At 36.9% G+C, this 20,099-nt stretch overlaps 1 protein-coding gene across 4 annotated transcripts in view; it reads right to left on the bottom strand.

The window, feature by feature from the left end:
* Positions 1-7,076, bottom strand: part of LOC150077824 (esterase OVCA2) — a 32,951-nt gene extending 25,875 nt beyond the window's left edge. For 2 of the 4 annotated variants that reach the window (XM_090384963.1, XM_090384966.1), the window contains exons 1-3: positions 6,438-6,520; positions 2,592-2,657; positions 1,475-1,497 (exon numbers count right to left, since the gene is read on the bottom strand). In XM_090384963.1, the coding sequence (XP_090241089.1) occupies positions 1,475-1,497; positions 2,592-2,615 (47 nt within the window). In that variant the 5' untranslated portion in view covers positions 2,616-2,657; positions 6,438-6,520. Of the gene's footprint in view, positions 1-1,474; positions 1,498-2,591; positions 2,658-5,615; positions 5,702-6,437; positions 6,521-6,927 lie in introns of those variants that run through there. The other 2 variants (XM_090384965.1, XM_090384964.1) reach the window with 2 other exon arrangements.
* Positions 7,077-20,099: the final 13,023 nt, after the last annotated feature.

Genomic DNA, 20,099 nt, shown 5'->3' on the forward strand with positions numbered 1-20,099 from the left:
CTGAGAAGTACTGGATTAATAAAACAGCTTGATTTTGAATAACATCAAAGTTTTAGATGGGTTTCTTGGGCAACTCCCCAGATCAGGCAATATTTTATGAAGAGCAGATTTAATACATGCACAGAGTTAACAGTGTTCACAATCAAAATAAGGTCAGAGAAGTTTAAGACTGATCATTTCAACAATGAATACAATTATTAACCATATTTAGCTATCACACAGGCTTGAAACAGGGTCCACTCAAATGATATGCTTGTTTGTTATTTGGTTTTTAGGAGCATTAGCAACTAAGGCCATATTGCTCCAGTGATATGCGGTGGTCATTCCCTGACTCTTCCGCATCCTCCGTATTTTGTGATATGTATTCTCACACTTGATCATTAAGCTTTATAACAGTGAAAAGAAGGCACGGTTTTTGGATGCAGAGGAGGAAGTAATATTTGTGATACGCTTATGCTGAAAAAGATTAGAAGGCCAACCTGAGTAAAAATATGTGGTTTTTGGATCAAAATCGTGCATGTACTAGTCAATTATAATAATATTGCCTGAAGACAAACAGTTCACACAAACATTAATTACAGTAAAATAACACTGACATTCAGTTTCTACTGCATATCTTTTCTTCTGATGTTTTAATGGGCATTTCCTTTGAAATGACAATAACAAAGATTGTTCCAAACCAGTGTGGATACATATTATACACTTTTAGTTCAATTCCAAACTTATCAAACTAATTTTCTTTTTAGGTGTAACTATTCTACTGCTGTTCATAATTCTTTCCTGAAAATTACAACTTACAGAAATTCAAGCCCAGTTCCATAAGTTTCTTCTAGCTTCTCTGTCACATTACTCATCATGGCTAGTACACTGATTAAAATTGTACTTCTTTGACACTGTAAAAAAAAGGTGTGAGTTCAATTCTCACCTGAAAAGGAGGCAACTTTCATAGGTTTTTAACATGCCATGGCTGAGTCAGATGGTCTCAGGCAAAGAAGTTTTTTACATCCCAGAAATTTTGATTTTTTTCTTCTTACAAAATAGGCAAACCAACCATAGAATATATACAATTTACAGACATGACACACACTGATACCTCAATACCTCAATCTTGGAAATTATTCTAAATAACCCAAAACCAACCCAACCTGATCCTAATGCATCCACTGTTGAAGGGTGTATTAAATGCCTTATGCTTTCATTTTTGATATTAACCATAAAAAATTCTCTTTGTTCATTTTCAATATATTGGATTTTAATATAAATAATGTTAGAAAAATCTAAGAATGTGATATTAATAATTAAAATATTTTTTTGTTAATTTCTACTCCATGCAATATATTCAAGTCAACAAGTATCTTCTATTTTTCAGTGTTTGGAGTTTTCATTAAAAAAAAAATATAGCGTGTGTGTGTATATATATATATATATTTTTTTTTTTTTTAAATAAACTTTTATAATCTGTAATCAAACTTACTTGTAGCCATGCAAACACAGGACCTATTATAAAAGAAAAAAAGATGCTCTCAATTTCTTTATAAATTAAAATAAATAAATAAATATCATGTACTTTTTTTTTTAATATTCATTTTTCGGACGTACTTAATTTATTCCATAAACATATTGGAGCTTTTAATATTAGGCTTTTAATTTTTGAAAAGCTACACACTCGAATCTTAATTTATTGCTCTTATGAATGGATGACAGTTTATGTAAGTGAGACAAATAAGATACATGGAAAAATAAATCAGATACAGCTAATAATCAGTACATGTAGTTAGTTCTTATTTCTGAATGTCTTCTGAACTATTGTTTATTCTTAGAGTACATCTGAAAGGCTATCCTTTTAATAAAAGGATAGCCTTTCAGATGTACTCTAAGAATTTTATTAAAAGGATAGCCATTCTTTAAGGGATGGGAATCCCTTCAGCATCTTACAAGTATTTAATTTAATTGTTCTAATGTTGGTTATATCTTTTCACCCCAATCCCCCTACTCACAACCCAGAGGAGTAACCCAATAATTTCAGTACCTTTGTCATATTAATCTTATTTTTTGTAATTTTATGTATATATAAAAAATTGATGAAATTATATTCATCATAATTAATTTCTAATTTTGACCAGTATTTTAATCTACTCTGTAGAACCTGACAAGAAACAGTGACTTCTCAAAACGCTGCTATGCTGTTTGTGTTTCTATTGTGATGAATTTATTTTAATTGGAACATCCTACCCCTGTCAACGAAGTTCTTACCCCCAGGGGCTCACAACTAGTGAGTATGGGCTTGGCACACCCAGGGTCCTGAGCTGGATATCATCATTCTTCTCTTTCTTGGTGATTCCCTTCTGCTTCTCTCTCAGGGTAATTCAGAATTTTTTTTTTTTTTTTTTGCCTGGTGCAGCATAAGCCTCACATATGCCCCGAGTAAGTGTTCGCATAACTACCACTGCATTAAACTCTAGATATAAACAAATCAAAAGTTCATTTCCGTTATGATAGAAAGATCTACGTAGACTAAATATTCAATATTCAAGGCATTCTCAGCAAATTATGAAGTGCCATCTATTACACAACTTACAAGTAAATCATACCTTTAATTTTCTGCCAATATCCATTTTATCCCAAGGCAAAATAATCACAAATGCTGTTTCTGCTTCCTAATAAAAAAAAAAATAATTACTTTATTCTTTCAATTCATTCTATATATATTCAAAACTGAAAACTGGTAATGATCCATCTAAATAAAGCATTTTTTTTTTAAAAATTGCACTTATTACTAACCTTCACCTTCTCTATTTACAAAATGGAGGGGTGGAGGGTATAAATTAAAATATAAAAGAGATGAAAGTAAGGGCAGTGGGTGAGGGGAGGGTGAAACAATTCCCCAGAACTTGGACATTGGGAAGGATGCCCAGAATTGAAGTCCAAATTACCCATGAGAAAAGGCAAACCAGCCTGATGAGGCTGTTTTCCTCAGGGTCCATGATGTTCCCAATACCCCTTGGCAGAATCAGACAGAAATCAGCAGGGTCAACCCCTGATGTCGAAATCCTTTTTCAGGTTTAATTTTAATGCTGCTTGAGCTGCAGCTGGAAGCTACTGAACTAAAGCAAAACTATATTTTCTTGCCAAGTGACGATGCAAAGAAGACAGAGGGAGAAAGTATGCAGAGTTGAGCATGTGATGCAAGTATAAAGAGAGCTTTGTTTCCCTATCCTTTAGTTTTGTTACTGTAGAGTATGGAAAATCTTTTTGGTCAAGCTATAGATACTGAATAATTTGTCAGTTAACATCTGATTAGCCGGTTTTCATTTGTTTATTCAAGTTCAATGGAGCGAAAAAACAATGAATTTTCATTTGGAACTGTTAAAAATTACTACCATCGCAGAGAATTGAGCCAAGGATTCTGTGTCAGCAGGATTGCCATCTACCATTCTGGTGGATGGTGATCCTTTTTATATAATGAAACTATACATTCACAGTTTCATGATCAGCATTTGCACTCATATTAACAAACACTGCTATCATAACCACTCATATCTTAAAGAGGAAAAAGTAGTTTTATAGATTTATTATTATCTCGCCCTCACATATTAGAAATAAATAAATTCTTTTTGGAAAGTCCTTCTTAGATAAATATCATTAATAATAAAATTAAAGACATCGAGAAAATTTTGAAACCTTAATTTCTTTAAGAATTTAGTTGGGACAGTATATTATTTTGTAGTGCTGATTCTTGTGGTAATTATCCTCAGCTTAAATACTTAATAAGAGAGATAATGCAGTAATCATTTTCAAGCAGAGGTATAGGGTTTCTCTGTAGAATACTGTGTTTTTTTTTTTTATTCTGTAAAAGATGAACCAGCCTGTAAACACACTTCTAGAAACATTATACACTCTCCTCTATTTCAACTTATATCATTCTGGTTGTTTGGATATCAATAATTATTACCAAAATTAATTATAACAACTGTCTACTACACATAGGGTACTGAAAAATGAAAAAGAACTGGGAGTAATTGTGCAGTCAGACATGGAGTTCTCTGGGCAATGTGGACAGGCCCGGCACCACTCATGGAGTTTTGTCTATGATATACAGGAACTTTGCTAATAGGGAAAAGACATTGATTATCCCACTGTATAAGGTTAAGTAGCATCTTGAGTACTGCATACAGGTCAGAGATCCATATTTTGGGAAGGATGTGAATCTGCTGGAATGTGTACAAGAAAGGGCAATGAGATTGGTGAAGGTAATGAAAGGGTAGTCTTACAAAGAGGCTTCAGTTCTGCAGGTTGCAGCATCTGGAGAGTGTGCACCTGCAAGGTGATTTGATTGATGTATTTAAGACTTTGAAGGGATTGAGCAAGCTCAATGCTGGCATTCTTCCTCTTGCTCAGACTACACACAAGGGTGAATAGATTCAAATTGAGGAAGGATAGTTGCTGGTTGGGTGTGGGGAGGCTTGCCTTCAGCCAGTGGATGGCTGATTGTTGGAACAAACTTCCATCTGCCGCTGTGGAAGGAAGCAGTTTGAATAAATAAGGAAGAACTAAACAAACTGGATATGGAATGTTTTATTTTTGGCTGATGCTTTATAAGTTTGGCTGATGCTTTATTTCATTTTTGGCTGATGCTTTATAAGACTACACACAAGGGTGAATAGATTCAAATTGAGGAAGGATAGTTGCTGGTTGGGTGTGGGAAGGCTTGCCTTCAGCCAGTGGATGGCTGATTGTTGGAACAAACTTCCATCTGTTGCTGTGGAAGGAAGCAGTTTGAATAAATAAGGAAGAACTAAACAAACTGGATATGGAATGTTTTATTTTTGGCTGATGCTTTATAAGTTTGCTTTCTTGCATCATATGCCACTACAACTATGAAAAAACACTGATGAATTATTTTTGCCTCAATCAACTGCAATTTATGATTTAATTTATAAATTAAAAAAAAAAATAGTGACATCTGTCAGACACCATACAACTAGCAGAAAGTTAAGCATTTGCCTTAAACATAATTCCCTAATCAAAAATTCACTACTGGCACTGAAATATCCACACCACTGAACCTAGCACTCATCCTTGATTACAAAGTAAATCAGAATGCCACCCCTGAGAGAATACTAATTACTGGTATATATGAAGTTTATAGAGTCATATGGGCTAAGCATATTTCAGAATTTTGGGAATCTTATGTGACTACTTTTTATATAAACTGAAGCAGTGATTGTAGGCAATTTACTATACATGTGGTCAAATGGGGAGGCAGAGAAGGGTGTTTTTAATTAGTTATTGTTCTAAGTCAGGGGTTTTTGAAATCAGTGAAACTCATATCCCTAGGAGGGGTCATGTTGTTATTATTGGTACATCAGCATAGAGGAGGTCAGCCCTCCAAATTGCTATGAAACTCCTCTCTCATCTCCTTAGGGAAGGTGAGGGAGGACTTTCATATGGAATTTCATAGCAAAGTCACCTAAAATACACAATTTGTTTTGCTTCATCTGTTCCTCTTCAAGCTGTTATAATACTCAAATGTGTAGGGTAGCATGGTTTTTTCAAAACCGAATTTAATGAGCATCTACTTCATTTACAAAAATTGCAACTAGAATAAGGCTCACATCTGGTGAGTATGGGCTTGGTACACCCAGGGTCCTGAGCTGGATATCATCATTCTTCTCTTTCTTGGTGATTCCCTTCTACTTCTCTCTCTGTCTTGCTTTCTCTCTTAGGGAACTCGGGAATTTTTTTTGGCTGGTGCAACATAAGCCTCAGGCTTCCTTGCACCATATAACTAATAATAATAAAGAGATGGTGAGATGACAGGGCAAAACTGGCAGGAAGGTGCCCATACAGAAAGGTTAAGAATTTCTCTGCTCTAAATGTATCAATGCCATGAACAAGGTGTATTACATGGTTCCTTACTTCCCATTAATCTACTATAGAACAATTGTGCTGCTTTTAAAAGATGTATCATTTATAAAAAGTCCACACAATTCCTCATCCTTTCTTTTATTTTTGCAACTGCTAGAATTTTAAATTGCCTGGAGGTTTTTACTCCCCTCCTTCGATTTCAGAAATTGCAATTTATATTTTAGTGATTTTTTTTAAATTACAGTATAAGTAGGATTTTTCCAAAAAAGAATCTTAGGATCGAAAATATAATTGAATCTTATAGGTTAATTTACTGTGGTTTATAATTTAAAACTAAATATATATTTTTTTATTTTTCACGGGTATGTAATTTTCTTAGCCGCGGGAGCAGCAAATTAGAAATAAACCCACAGGAAAGAACTGGAAATTTAAAATAACCCCGCAACGACAGTATGAAAATCTAGAGCATGTAGCAAAATATCGCAAATATAAGCGCAATAAATTAAAAATGAAAACGGTATAAAAAATTTGTGTTTTAATTCATTCTGAATATACGGTAAATCCCTTACACCACACGTTATCTACTATGGCCGTCATTGAGACTGGCAAAGAGGGCGCAACATTCAGTTCCGAATAACAGGTTTCGAATAGCTCATCGAATCCGCTCAGTCACTCATATATTCATGGTGGGAACTAGCTCGCTTGGATATATAATCTATAAACTGAATCGCTTGGATGTAATGTAATCTCACAAATTGAATAATCTCCTATAATTATTATAGGATGTTTTCCTATATTTAGATATAAATGTAACTTTAAAACTCTTCGAATACTGAAAGAAGATCGACGACTAGGTAATCGGTTACTTTAGCGTAAAGCAGCTGTTCTCAACCTTTTTGCTTGTACCACCAAAACTAAATTGAAAAATTTCGGTTTGCCATTTAAAATTCACATTTCGCGAGTTTTCTTTTGCGATTCAAAATGTGAATTTGAATTTTGAATCTCAAAGGAAAACTCGCACTTCCGATTGAAGTTCAAAAAGACGATTTAAACCTTTACCTCTGTACAATCATCTAACTTCGCTATGCAGTAGTTTTACGTGGTATGTATTAAGAGGAAAAGTCAAGATATTCGCATAACTCCGAGGGCTCACATCTGGTGAGTATGGGCTTGGCATACCCAGGGTCCTGAGCCGGATATCATCATTCTTCTCTTCCTTGGTGATTCCGTTTTATCTCTCTCTCTTTCTCTCTCAGGGTATATAATAACAATAATATCAGAAAATATTTTTTGGCTGGTGTAGCATAAGCCTCAAGCTTCCTTGTACCATATAAATAAATTTTCTGTTTATACTCCGGGACGACCAAATGATCAGAGGAGTTCACAAGATAGACAGAATACAAGAAACAGCACCGTATTCAGCAGTCACGAGCTTGAACCCCGGTCACTCAAGGCACGTGTACTTATGCACCCGCGCGCCTGACCACTAGGCTACGGCAGCACTACATATGGCATAATAATAATAATAATATGGCTGATATAATTTAAAACTAAAAAGGCTGTGTTATAAATTATACATATTTTTATTTCATTTTTAATACAAAATTTGAACAAATTAAATAACAAATTTTAAACAAACCAATACAAAATAAACTACAAAATGCTTGATTAACATGGTGATTCAATGCACTAAATTGGGAGACTTGAACAAAGATTTAACAAAACTAATTGATTTAATGTGACACTTGAGCTTGTTTGATAGTTTGTACCTTTATATCTGGTTCTATTTTACTTAATTTCAAACGTAAATTTGACTCCAAAATGAATCATATCTCGTGAGTATGGGCTTGGCATACCTAGGGGTCCTGAGCTGGATATCATCATTCATCTCTCTTTTGGTGATTCCCACCTCTCTCTCAGGGTACTCAATTTCTTTGTTTTGGCTGGTGCAGCAAAAGTCTCAGGCTTACTTGCACCATATGGCTAATAATAATAATAAATAAAGCATAAAAACAAACAAAATCCTGTTTCACGCTGTAAATATGTCGAACAAAATGGCATTAAAAATTTTATTGCTCTTTCTGAAATTTCTTTAAAATCTTTCTTATGCTGAATCCAAAAGTTGATTAAAGTGTTGTTTTTGAAATAATCCCTTAAATTTTTGTCACAAGAAATTTCTAATGGTTGCTTTTCCTTCAGAAGAAAGATATTCTGGTACATTATCTGTAGAAAATGGATTCCTGCATCAGTTTTCTTTTTGTAATCTTCAGGGAAATACAATTTGAAATTATGTATTAACTGAAAACAATGACTTTATATTTGATACTAATTCATGTTGCAATGTTAAATTATTTTCTCCAAGAAAATTTTCTGAAGTTGGTAGGAAACTTAAGACCTTTTTATCCAAGTCTTTCTGATTAACTCAAGTTTTTTTTGTTTGTTTTTTTGTATTTATTTTGTCACTAACAGTGAAAAGGGTCACATTTGGCCCTCGTAAAGTCCTCAGATCATTAAGTTTTCCAAAAATATCAGTTAAATATGCTAATCTAGCTAACCGTAATTCATCAAAGAAATAGTCTTTTAATTCACATTTTGAATCGCAAAGGAAAACTGGCACTTCCGATCGAAGTTCAAAAAGACGATTTAAAACTTTACCTCGGGACAACCATCTAACTTCGCTAATGCAGTAGTAGTTTTTCGTGATCACTCCCCATCTCTTGGCATAAAATTTTGAACATTCGCAAATTTAGTGCACGGGATTTAATAAAAATTAACAATCTTAACCGACTGATCTAAAACAGTTTTCAGTTCTTCGAGTATTTCTTTTGTAACCAAAGCATCACAGTGAATACTGCAGTGAGTGAACTTAGCTTCAGGAGTGACTTTCTTTATTGTAGCTACAAGACCGCTATTATTATTATTATTATTATTATTATTATTAGCTATATGGTGCAAGGAAGTCTGAAGCTTATGCTGCACCAGCCAAAAAAAAAATTCCCGAGTTATCCTGAGAGAGAGAGAGAGAGAGAGAGACAAAAGTAGAAGGGAATCACCATGAAAGAGAAGAATGATAATATCCAGCTCAGAACCCTAGGTGTGCTAAGCCCATACCCACCAGATGTGAGCCCTAGCGTTCTATGTGCCAGTTGCAATTAACATTAATAAATAAAGATTTTTATATACACACTATGGGCTCAGGTCTACTTTTATATACACACTACTGGCTAGTTATAGCAGTTTCAGTAGAATTCTGTGAGTACAATGAGGCCAGTGACACTGTCTCACTGAATTGAAACCTTTTATTATCACCCACCTTAATCCAATAGTGTTCACATACAATTCTGTATTTATTAATGTTTATGGCAACTGGCACACATCACTGTTATGTTCTTAATATCCTTCTAGGCAATGCATGGCCATTATATTTTAAAATATTACTTATTTTACTTTAACTCCATAAATTTACATCTGTCATTTTGACTAATTCAACTGTTGTTTTGGTTTCGATATAATAATGAATAAATTGAACTGCTTTTTCCTTCGGTTTTAATTTTTATTTAATTCTTTTCATTTATTTATTTATTGGTTTAGGTCTGGCATCCTATGAACCCTGTATCATTTACCTGCATACCAGAGCCACTAATACATTATATATATATATATATATATATAATGTATTAGTGGACTGATTTTCTGAGTTGGACTGATTAAGTCCAACTCAGAAAATCAGGACTGATTAATCTGGACTGATTTTCTGAGTTGGTTATTTTATTTATTTATTTATTTTTAAAGTAATACAGCATTCTTTCATTAAGATCACTATTTATTTGAGTTAGCATTACTACAAAAAATAAAAATAAAATAAAATAAAATATATATATATCCGAACGCCTGCGTCTAAAAAAAAAAAAAAAGGCTTTTATTGTTAATTAACATTTTGTGCTGAAACCTTTTGCTTTTATGACGGCCTTCAATCTTTGCGGCATACTCTCAACCAGCTTTCTATATAAATGTCAGGTAACATGTTCCTCCACTAGGCCTTTAACGCAGCCACAAGTTCAGCCTCGATCTTTGGGCGATCTCGACGTGCACGTACCCGACGATCCAGTACATACCAAAGATGCTCGACAGGGTTCAGATCAGTCCTCACTGATAGCCGATCAAACTTTTCCACACCCATGTCCTCAAACCACTCTGTTACGACTCGAGCAGTATGGCATGGAGCGTTGTCTTGGTATTACAGGTATGGGCCTTCCCCAAAGTATTGCCATAATGTTGGAATTGCATAATTGTCCAGGATATACTCGTATTGTACAGCATTCATGGTTTTGTCGATAACGACTAATGGGCCCAAGCCAAACCATAAAAGGAGCCCCATACCATGACACTGCCTCCACAAAACTTCATTGTTGGAAGGATACAATCAGGAAGGAATTGTTCCGCTGGCATTCCCCACCCAGGAACGGCCATCAGACTGGCCGTTCTGATGGCCGTTTTCCACTGCATTTATTGAGATGATCAATTCTCTTGAACAGTTGAGTTAATTCTGTTGAACATGTCATCTTGCATACCCACTTTTGCAATTGTCTGTTCGAAGCCCAGTGTGCATATTTATAGCAGGTTCTGTGATGTGTTACTTGCATAGGACCTGTTTCTCCATCCATGGAGGGGTGCCCGGATATTAATGGCAGGGCAGTATATATATTGAAATTCTTTTAATTTATGAATTTTCTCATTACATATGGAAGAAGAAAATTACACGTAATCTGCAAATTGAATTAGTAGTATCTTCACATGAACTGTCCTGTAATATATATTATTATTATTATTATTATTATTATTATCATTATTGTTGCTCTTATATTATTTCTCCCTGATTGGGGGGTTCCACTCCGCAATGTTATCGATGTGATCTTGATGGAGGTCATTGTAGTGTCTGCCATGAAGTGTCTTCTTTGCCCATCTTTCTATCTTCGTTTCTTGTACCTTTTGGGCGGGAGGAGTTTCCTCGCTCAGGTTGAGTGAAGTATACCACTTATCTATCTTCCTCATGGCCTGGTGCTGTGTTGTTCTGGAAGTAACCCTTCAGGTTAACTATCGCTGTTTTTTGTTGTTCTGTCAGGTCTATCAGTCCCCTTCCTCCCTGTTTCCGAGGTATTGTTCTCTCCACTGCTGACTTCGGGTGGTATTGGTGACTCTTGGTCATCATTGTACTTGTCTTTCGCATGAAATGTTCTAGCTCGGTGTTAGTCCAATCTATTACCCCGAATGTGTATGTTATTACTGAAGCTGCATAGGTGTTTATCTCTTTAAATTTGTTCTCACCATTCAATTTTGCTTTCAGCAGGCTTCTGAGTCTCTGATGATATTTTTCGGTCCAGCACTTCTTGATTTCCTTGTACTTCCTGATTTTTTCTCCATGGGTTTTCTGCAGGTTGCCAGTGTTGGGTACTGCTATGCCAATCAGATAAGTACACTTTTGCTTCTTGTCTACAACAGTTAGGTCCAGACTGTTGTGCGGGATTGTCCTATCCGTTATTATGGCGCGATCCCAGTACAGCTTCTGGGTTGGGGTCTCTAGTACTGCCTAGGGTTCATACTTGTAATACGGTACACTTTCTTTCATCAACTGGTATTTCCTTGCTAGCTTCTGATGTATCATCCTGGCTACCTGGTCGTATCTATGAGTGTACAGTCTCGGTTATCACCTTGCATCCTGAGGTGATGTGTTCGATCGTTTCTGAGGGCAGGAGGCATCGTCGACATGTGTCATCGAACATTCCGGGCTCTTTGGCGATGTATTTTCTGTAGTTCCTGGTGTTGATTATCTGGTCTTGGATGGCGAGCATAAATCCTTCAGTCTCAGGGAAGAGCGTCCAGTTTCTGAGCCATGCATTGGAAGCTATTTTATCTATGTGTTCCAAATGCTCAGCCTGCATCATCCCTAGGTATTTGTAGATCTGTCGTAGCTCTCATCTCTTTACCAGTCAGCAGCAGTTTTGGCCAACCAATTTTCCCTGGTGCAGTGTGTGGGGTTTGCATTTTTCTAGACCAAATTCCATCGTAATGTCCTTGCTGAATTCTTCGGTTATCCGGAGTAGTTGCTGGAGTTGCTTCTCGGTTGCCGCGTAGAGCTTGATGTCATCCATGTACATCAGGTGGGTGAGGGTGTACAGGTTCTTTCTTCCTTCTTTCAGGTTATATCCATACTTGCTGCTGTTGAACATGGTGAACATGGTGTTGAGTGCTAGACAGAACCATAGTGGGCTCAGAGCAACTCCCTGAAAGATTCCTCTTCTAATGGGGATTGGCCTGGTTGTGATGTTCTCGACTTTAATGGTGGTACTCCTTTTCGCCATTGTTGCTCCTAGGAAGCTGGTCACTATCGGATTGACCTTGTTGACCTTCAGGGTCTCTATTAGCCAGGTATGAGGTATGGAGTCGAAGGCCTTGCGGTAATCGATGTAGGCCGCGTATAGGTTGCGGTGCTTCTTGAAGGCTTGCTCCACATCTGTGGTTAATTGCTTCCTGTATCCTTTGCTCCTCTGCTTGCATCCTTTCTACTGTTCGGCCATTATGTTCTAACTCTCTAAGTGATCAGATATCTTCTTAGTTATGCAGCTGGTCAGGAACTTGTACATCCTTGGGAGGAATGTAATTAGCTTGTATTTCGCCGGGTTTCTTGCATCTTCACCTTTAGGCTTCAGATATGTGACTCCTTCAGTGAGAAACTTCGGGATTGTCTCTGGGGGCCTTATCACTCATTATTATTATTATTATTATTATTATTATTATTATGTCTAAGGTGGCACCTATACTTCCGTCTATCTCCACCTGATAAAGTTGACTGTGTGCAGAACCTCTGCAAAATAGACCTGTATGGAAGATCTCTTAGCCATCAGGGAGAAGCTGTCACCTGCACAGCCGCTCCCCGTTGGCGAATAGACCCTAATGGCCGCCCATATTCACTTGGTGCTGGGCCTGGTCTTCTATTTTAAGTGCCTCATGCACAAAAATCCCGCACCCACCGGAAGTAGTGCTATACCGGTGGGTGCCAGCAATCCCGCTCCCAGGCTGCCCACACCTGAGAGCCAGCAAAAAAAAAAAAAAAAAAATAATAATAAAAAAAAATAAAAATAAATAAAATACATATATACACACACATAATATAAACAAACTAAAAGGGAAAAAAAACAACAAAAAAAACACAAATAATCAAAATGTATATAACCAAATCTTAATTAGTAATCATTAGATTATTCCAATGTCTTCTCCGTTGAAAAACAGTTACACAGAACTCTTGCAGTGCTTGAAATTTATCCTGATTAGCAATAAGGTCACTTTCACAGCCTCTAACTAAATTACCAATCTTCACTTTTAGCCTTTCTCTATGTTCAACATACAAACTACAATCATATAATAAATGACTCCAAGTCTCAGGTTGACCGCAAGTGCATAAAAGAGAGCTGACTAGACCAAAGTAATGTAGTTTAAAATTTAATGAGCCATGGCCAGTTAAAATAAACGATGTTACCATAGAAGGAAAAAACCATTTGTTGTTACTATCATAAGTAAATTTAACTGTTGGAATAAACAATCTAGTCACCTCCCCAGTTGCACTAAGATCCCATCTCTGTTGCCACATACCAATCAACTGTGTTAAAACATTTTTCTTAGCTTTAGCTATCTCTATAGTGACATCAGATGTAATATTCATGAAAGAAACCACTATGCCTTTTTTTAAGTAATAACAAAGGGCCCGATACACAATGTACAAGTCTAGAGGCAAATGCCCGGCCAAAACCTGCATAGCATTCGTTGAGACTGTTCTGCACAAATTAGAAATAACATAAAGCATTGAGCGCTGAATCGATAACAATTTCTGTTTAAATTTAACGTTAGTAACTCTGAAGTACCACACTGATGCTCCGTACGCAACTATGGGTAAGAAGACTGCCTTGTAGTATAAATTTAAAACTTTTCTTTTCAACCCCCAATCTGACCGTGTTAATTGAATTATTGCTGCACTAAATTTTTTAATTTTTTCGTGTAAGTAATTTAAATGTGGGAGAAACGATAATCTATCATCAATTCTTATACCTAGATATTTCACCTCAGATACTAGGGGAATCTGCCTCCCCTTAATTAAAGCTTTTGGCGGTCGCGCATAATTTAGTTTCCCCTTAAGAAGCATCATAACAGTTTTAGTTGTAGATATCAATAGTTTGTGCAGATCAGCCCACGACACTAGACTTTCTAATACCTGGGCCACTCTTATTTCAAGCACAGCCCTGGATTTACCAGTAATACATAAAACCAAATCATCTGCATAAGCAATCTTATGCAGATTTTCAATTGATTGTTCTAGCCATAAATTAAGTACTAAGTTCCAAAAAAGTGGGCCCAATACAGACCCCTGAGGACACCCTCTCGAAAGATTCCTATTAAACTGTAGATGCTTAGCTTTAAGTATAATTTTCCTACAATACAAATAACTCTGTATCGTCCTATACAATAAGTCTGGACATTGCATACCCCTTAATGCAGACAGAATACTCTCATGCCACACCATGTCAAAAGCTCCAGTAAAATCTATAAAGATGGCTAACACATACTTATCCTCTGCCTGGTTGGTGAAATTCATGAGATCATTAATGGCATCCTCTGTAGAATGCCCTCTCTTGAAACCATACTGATAAGGCAGGGTCAAACCATTTTTATCCATGACTTGGTTCAATCTTAAAAATAACAATCTTTCAAAAACTTTGCCAAGATTGGCCAATAATGAAATTGGTCTATACCCTCTTGGGTCATTTGTTTTTTTACCCGGCTTAACTAACAGCTTGATCAAACCAACTTTCCATATCCCAGGAAAGGTACCTTGAAGTAAGCATTTATTATACAAGTTTAACAAGATGTTAGGATAAAGCTCAATCACTTTAAGAACAGCGATATTCTCTACTAAATCGATTCCTGGGGCTTTGGAAATGTTAATTTTTTTAGAAACGGCTCTCAATTCCTCTAAAGTAAATAAGCTAATATCAACAGACCCAAGGTATGTTACATTAGAGTTCTTGATGCCGTCTTGCTCTGTTGTCTCCCCCCCTTCTTCCTCATGAGGAAACAACTCCGATGTTATTGCCTGCACTGTTGTAATCCAATCAGTTGTTTCCACTCCATTGACGATTACGGTATTCATTATCTCTCCAGGTCTTACTTTATTCATACTTAGTTTATAAATTAATCCCCAAGGATCTGTATTGCCCACACTAGTAACTAGATTTCTCCAAGCCTTTAATTTACTTTCATAAATAGCCCTATAATAAATTTTCTTTTTATTCCTATAACATGCATGATAAAATTGAGCCTCATTCAGCCCCCACCGCCTATACCTCTGATATGCCTTCCTACATAAAAATACTTCTTTCCTTAACCTGGATAATTCCGCATTCCACCAATTAACAACTCGCCTCTTAACTCGTTGTCTTCTTGAGGCACAACTGAGGGCTCTAAGCAATGAAGACTGAACGAAAGCAGCATACTCACAAGCATTTAAAAAATTCAAATTAACCATATTGTCTCCTGAAAAATCTAAAGCCACTGACCGTGCAAAACTAGACCAGTTAATCTTCTTATAAGTAAATCTAGTTAATTCAAAATTATCAAAATCTAAAGAAGTATTTAAGTCAGCCAAATTAATATGAAAAACCAAAGATCTATGATCACTATTCGTATAGTCCGTTTTCACAAGCCAATGACAGATTCGTCTGGATAACCCCTGAGTAACTAAAGTCAAATCAATATTCGACCTGCCATGAACATTATTAAAAGTATAAGGCTGACCTGATATATTGACTACACACAAATTATTCATTAAAATAAAGTCCTCCATTAAGCGACCTCTCTGATCAGTCATGCCGCTAAACCATAAGTTAGACTTTGCATTGGAATCCAATGCAATAATTAAATTACTACAACCAATTTCACTGAAAACAGTTTCCATATAATGGAAGAATTAACAATTTCGTGACTTGGAGGACAATAAAGAGATATTAAATTAAAAGTCAACCTAGGAGTACTAATGTTCACACATGTTGAGTTCTGACTACACAGCTCAGAGAGGACAGTTACCTGCAATAACTTATTAAAGACCACAATTGCTGTTTTAGGTTTCACATCAACTACACTTATAACTCTGGCATCAGCAGGAAAACCAACAATTTTATGTCCATGTGCAAAGGAACCAACATACGGCTCCTGCATACACAAAATGTCAACACTTTCTTGCACGGCCACCATTCTAATTACATCAGTAACCGCACGACATCTTTGGGCATTGAGTTGAACCAACTTAAGCACACTACCTTCATCTTTATGTTGAAAACTACCATTCACATTAAAAGTACTACAGTTATCCATCATAGGTACGCGTACTGGCGAACTCTAGGGCCTTTTTATACTCAGGACAACTACTACTCCTTAATGAGTGATCATAAGCTCTACCTCTGCGCTTGCAGTTCACACAACATGGATCTTTATTTTTATTTGGGCAATCAACAAAAAGATGGCCACCCTGAGCACAATGACCACACGACACAGTCTTGTGTGTGCAGTGTTGTATAGAGTGGCCATACCCCAAACACTTAAAACATTTAGTCACAACTGTAAAACGCCTGAATTTGTGTGACGTATATCCAAAATACAACCTGTCATTACACATCAAATTTTGCAACATATGAGGAGCTACCCCAATCACCCAATTATTAAACCTTGCCTTGGAACTGTTACTAAATCTAAAAACAATGCCCTCTCTGACCTCTTGCTCCTCATATCCATAATCTTGAAGGTTTTTCTTATATAAATCCCTAATAATATCCTCCTGAGTTAATTCCTTAGGTACATCATACACTAAGATGGTAGGGTTCTGTAACTTTACTTTAGCCAGATTAATACCCTTTTGAAAAAATACCTCTGCCCTACTGAGTTTATCCAAATCCTTATCATTATCTGTTTCAACTAAAACTCCTTTATTTCGTATAACTCTTAGATTTCTAATTTTTATTTCTTGAAACTTTTCCTTTAATGTGTTAACAATAACCTCTTTGACTTCCTGACTTGACTTATACTGTTCTGAGGACTCCTCAGCCCTGAAAATAACCTTATTATTTAATCTTGCCACTTTGCTCAGCTTCCTGTTATTATCCACCATACAGATATCATTTAATATTACCTGTTCACCTAATTGAGGCTGGCTGAATCCAGCCCTAACCTTGTCCGCATAAGTCCCCTTTTGTTCTGCAACATTAGATAGAAAAGGCTGCCCTCTTACAATGTCATCTAATAAACTGGCACGCACCTCCATCTCCTCTACCCTTGTTTTAAGACGTTCATTGTCAATGACTAATGCTGTTGATATAGTCTCCATGTCTATCCATACATCAAGTAAGAAATTAGTTGAAGCTTTAGTCACTTTATTATTTTCACTAGTCATGTAGTCAATAACTTTTTTCTTCAACTTTGTTACAAGCTCAAAAATAGTAGACCCGTCAGGGTACCTCTGCCTTTGATCCTGTATGTTAGCAACAATTATTTCACTCTCACGAACATTTGTGCCTGTACTTCTTCTCCCCGATTCCGAATAAAAACTATCTACATCAGAAACCATATTATCAGGCTGAATATCTGGAAAATCAGTTATCTTACCATTTGACAAATCATTTGTAAAATCTGTTACGCCAACATCTTCTTCTAACTGCACCCCCTGTTCAACCATGCAGCCAACTTTAACTACGTTTTCCACACCACCTACCTGGATATGAGAATCAACTTTACCAGACGTCCCAGCTTTAGTATTCACACTAACAGTACTCATTGCACCACTACCTCCACTACTTAAAACACTACTTGCTTTAATATTTTTAACTTTAGACGATTTCTCAGAAACTTTCTTTACAGAATCAGTATTGTACAACGTGGGAACTCTGGAAGGAAGTGGGGGAAAGCTCCAATCTTCTCTTCCTTCCCCCCTCCTTTACCAAGCTTCTTACTATTAACTCTGCCTTCCATTAACTATAATAGTCGGTTCAAAGCAACCGACTATTATTAACTGAGACGCAACAATATTATTAACTGAAGATTAGTTAACTACGCCAAAAACTATAACGTCAATAAATAAATATATCAAGAATTAATGTTACAACACAAGAAAACAGTAGCAATCGAGCTAGCAACCAGCTTATCACTCAAGTGAACTGCTCTGCTAGGTGCTTGTTTGTGTGCAAGTGAGCTTCTGGTACCAGTAGTTGTGGATCTTATCAGTTCTTGCGGTTCGCCAGTTGTGGGTTTTCCTGATCAACTGTTTTGCTTCTTCTCGAATCTCCCACTCACTCATCTATTGTATGTCCTTCGTTTTCGTTTTCTTCCGTTCTACTTCTATCCAGGGTGCTCTGCTGTTATATCTTACTTCACTACTCCGGATATTTCCCAAGAGCTCTTCGATCGTCTTCTTGGGTGGTCCATTTCCTGCTTTCTCATCTTCACCCAGTTTCCCGTAGAAGGCTCTTCGGTCCTCATCGAAGACTCGGTTGTTTATTTCCCTCTGGGAGCTCTCTTTGTATCGGTGTAGTCTGTTGCTGAGTGCGAGGAGGCTCTGCTTCAGTGTGTCCAAGTATTCTCCTATTCTCTGATTTCTGGTCTCATGTTTGCTGTGGACGTTGTCTCTCTTGAGAACGTTCTTCATCTTTCCAATCAATTTCTTCCTTATATTACCCTGTTGGTACTCGGTCAACTGATCTATTTTGATTCTTAATTGTACTATCTTCTGCTGAAGTCTCCTGTCCCAATTTGGTGGTTCCTTCTGTTTTCGGTTCTTCTGCTGCTGGTCTCTCGTTTCCTTTCCATTAATTCTGGTGGCTGCTATGGCTGTGTGGATAGCCTCCAGCGTTGCACCATTGTTGTCAAGGTAATGTGGCATTATTTGCCAATTGAGATGGTCTGTTACTCTCCACAGGATTTTATTTGACCTCTGCTAAGGTATCTCGTAGTTTCTTGTGGTGTCCATTCCTTTGTATTCTGTTAGGGCCTTCTTCCACTCGTCTTCTATTCTGGATAGCATGACTTCGTCTCTTTCCACTTCAGCTACTCTGGGTTGTATTTCTTCTTGCTGTTCCTCTTCTGGTTCCATGGTATGCTGTTTCTCCTCTCGTTCCATATTGACCATATTTTTTGTGCTTTGTAGCAGATCGCTGACATCCTGCTTAATTTTTTCCAAGATGGCAGGCTATTAGATTCTTCATGACGATGGTCCTCCTCAGGTCTACTAATCGCTGTTCAGTGACCTGAATATCCTGGTATCGTTCTAACCATTTGGTATGTAGCCGCGATCTGTACATTGTCATATCGGTCTCTAGCCAGGTTATTTCATAGTATGCTCACATGATGTATGATTTCATTTCGATGCTCCACTTCATGCGTTGGCGTTTTCTTCCTTCCTGGGTGGTTGTTCAGTTGCGCAGGAAACATTTCCAGGTGGTGAGGCTGGATGGTCTTACCCTTCTCTTGTGGTAGCCTTACGGGGGGGCAGCCCCACTTTCTTCACTGAATTGCTCGGTAGACTGTCACCAACTTTTCGAAACGATCCCTCTGCCTAAGGCCTGAACGCGAGTGACTTTATCCTGCGCCACACTCGATGTAGTATGAATAATATTTATTTGCGACATCATCCATTTATAGAGGTGGACTGTTTAGCTTCAGCTTAGGTCCAGTGGTTTATTTATTTATTTATTTTGTTATTTATGGCGAGTGAAAACAGATGGCGCCACTATCTGCCTCAGCCGTCACTCCGACCTTAGGGAATGGGGTAACTTTCGAGATGTTTTTTTTTGTTATCAATTTAATATTATTATTATATCGGTCTTCCACCGTAATTATTATTATTTTATTATTATTATTATTATTTCTCCCTGATTGGGGTTTCCAACTCGTGACGAGAAGTGATAGGATATCAAGTATCAAGGTGGTTGTTGTTATGCCTGGTGTTACTGTTGGTCTAGGAACTCTCTTACTGTCCTACAGGTTGCGACTTTCTGTAATTCCTTGTGGGTGTTCGCTGGGAGACCTATTGCTGCTAGCTGTTAAGTAGGGTCTTTGGCACCATACCTGTGGTTGGCACGATGATCGCGATGGTCGTTACTTGTTCCATATGCCACATCTCTTTGATCTCCTGTCTTAGG

This window comes from Mastigoproctus giganteus, chromosome 11 (assembly GCF_048544385.1).
Source record: "Mastigoproctus giganteus isolate SK-2022 chromosome 11, ASM4854438v1, whole genome shotgun sequence".
Classification (NCBI taxonomy): Eukaryota; Metazoa; Arthropoda; class Arachnida; order Uropygi; family Thelyphonidae; genus Mastigoproctus; species Mastigoproctus giganteus.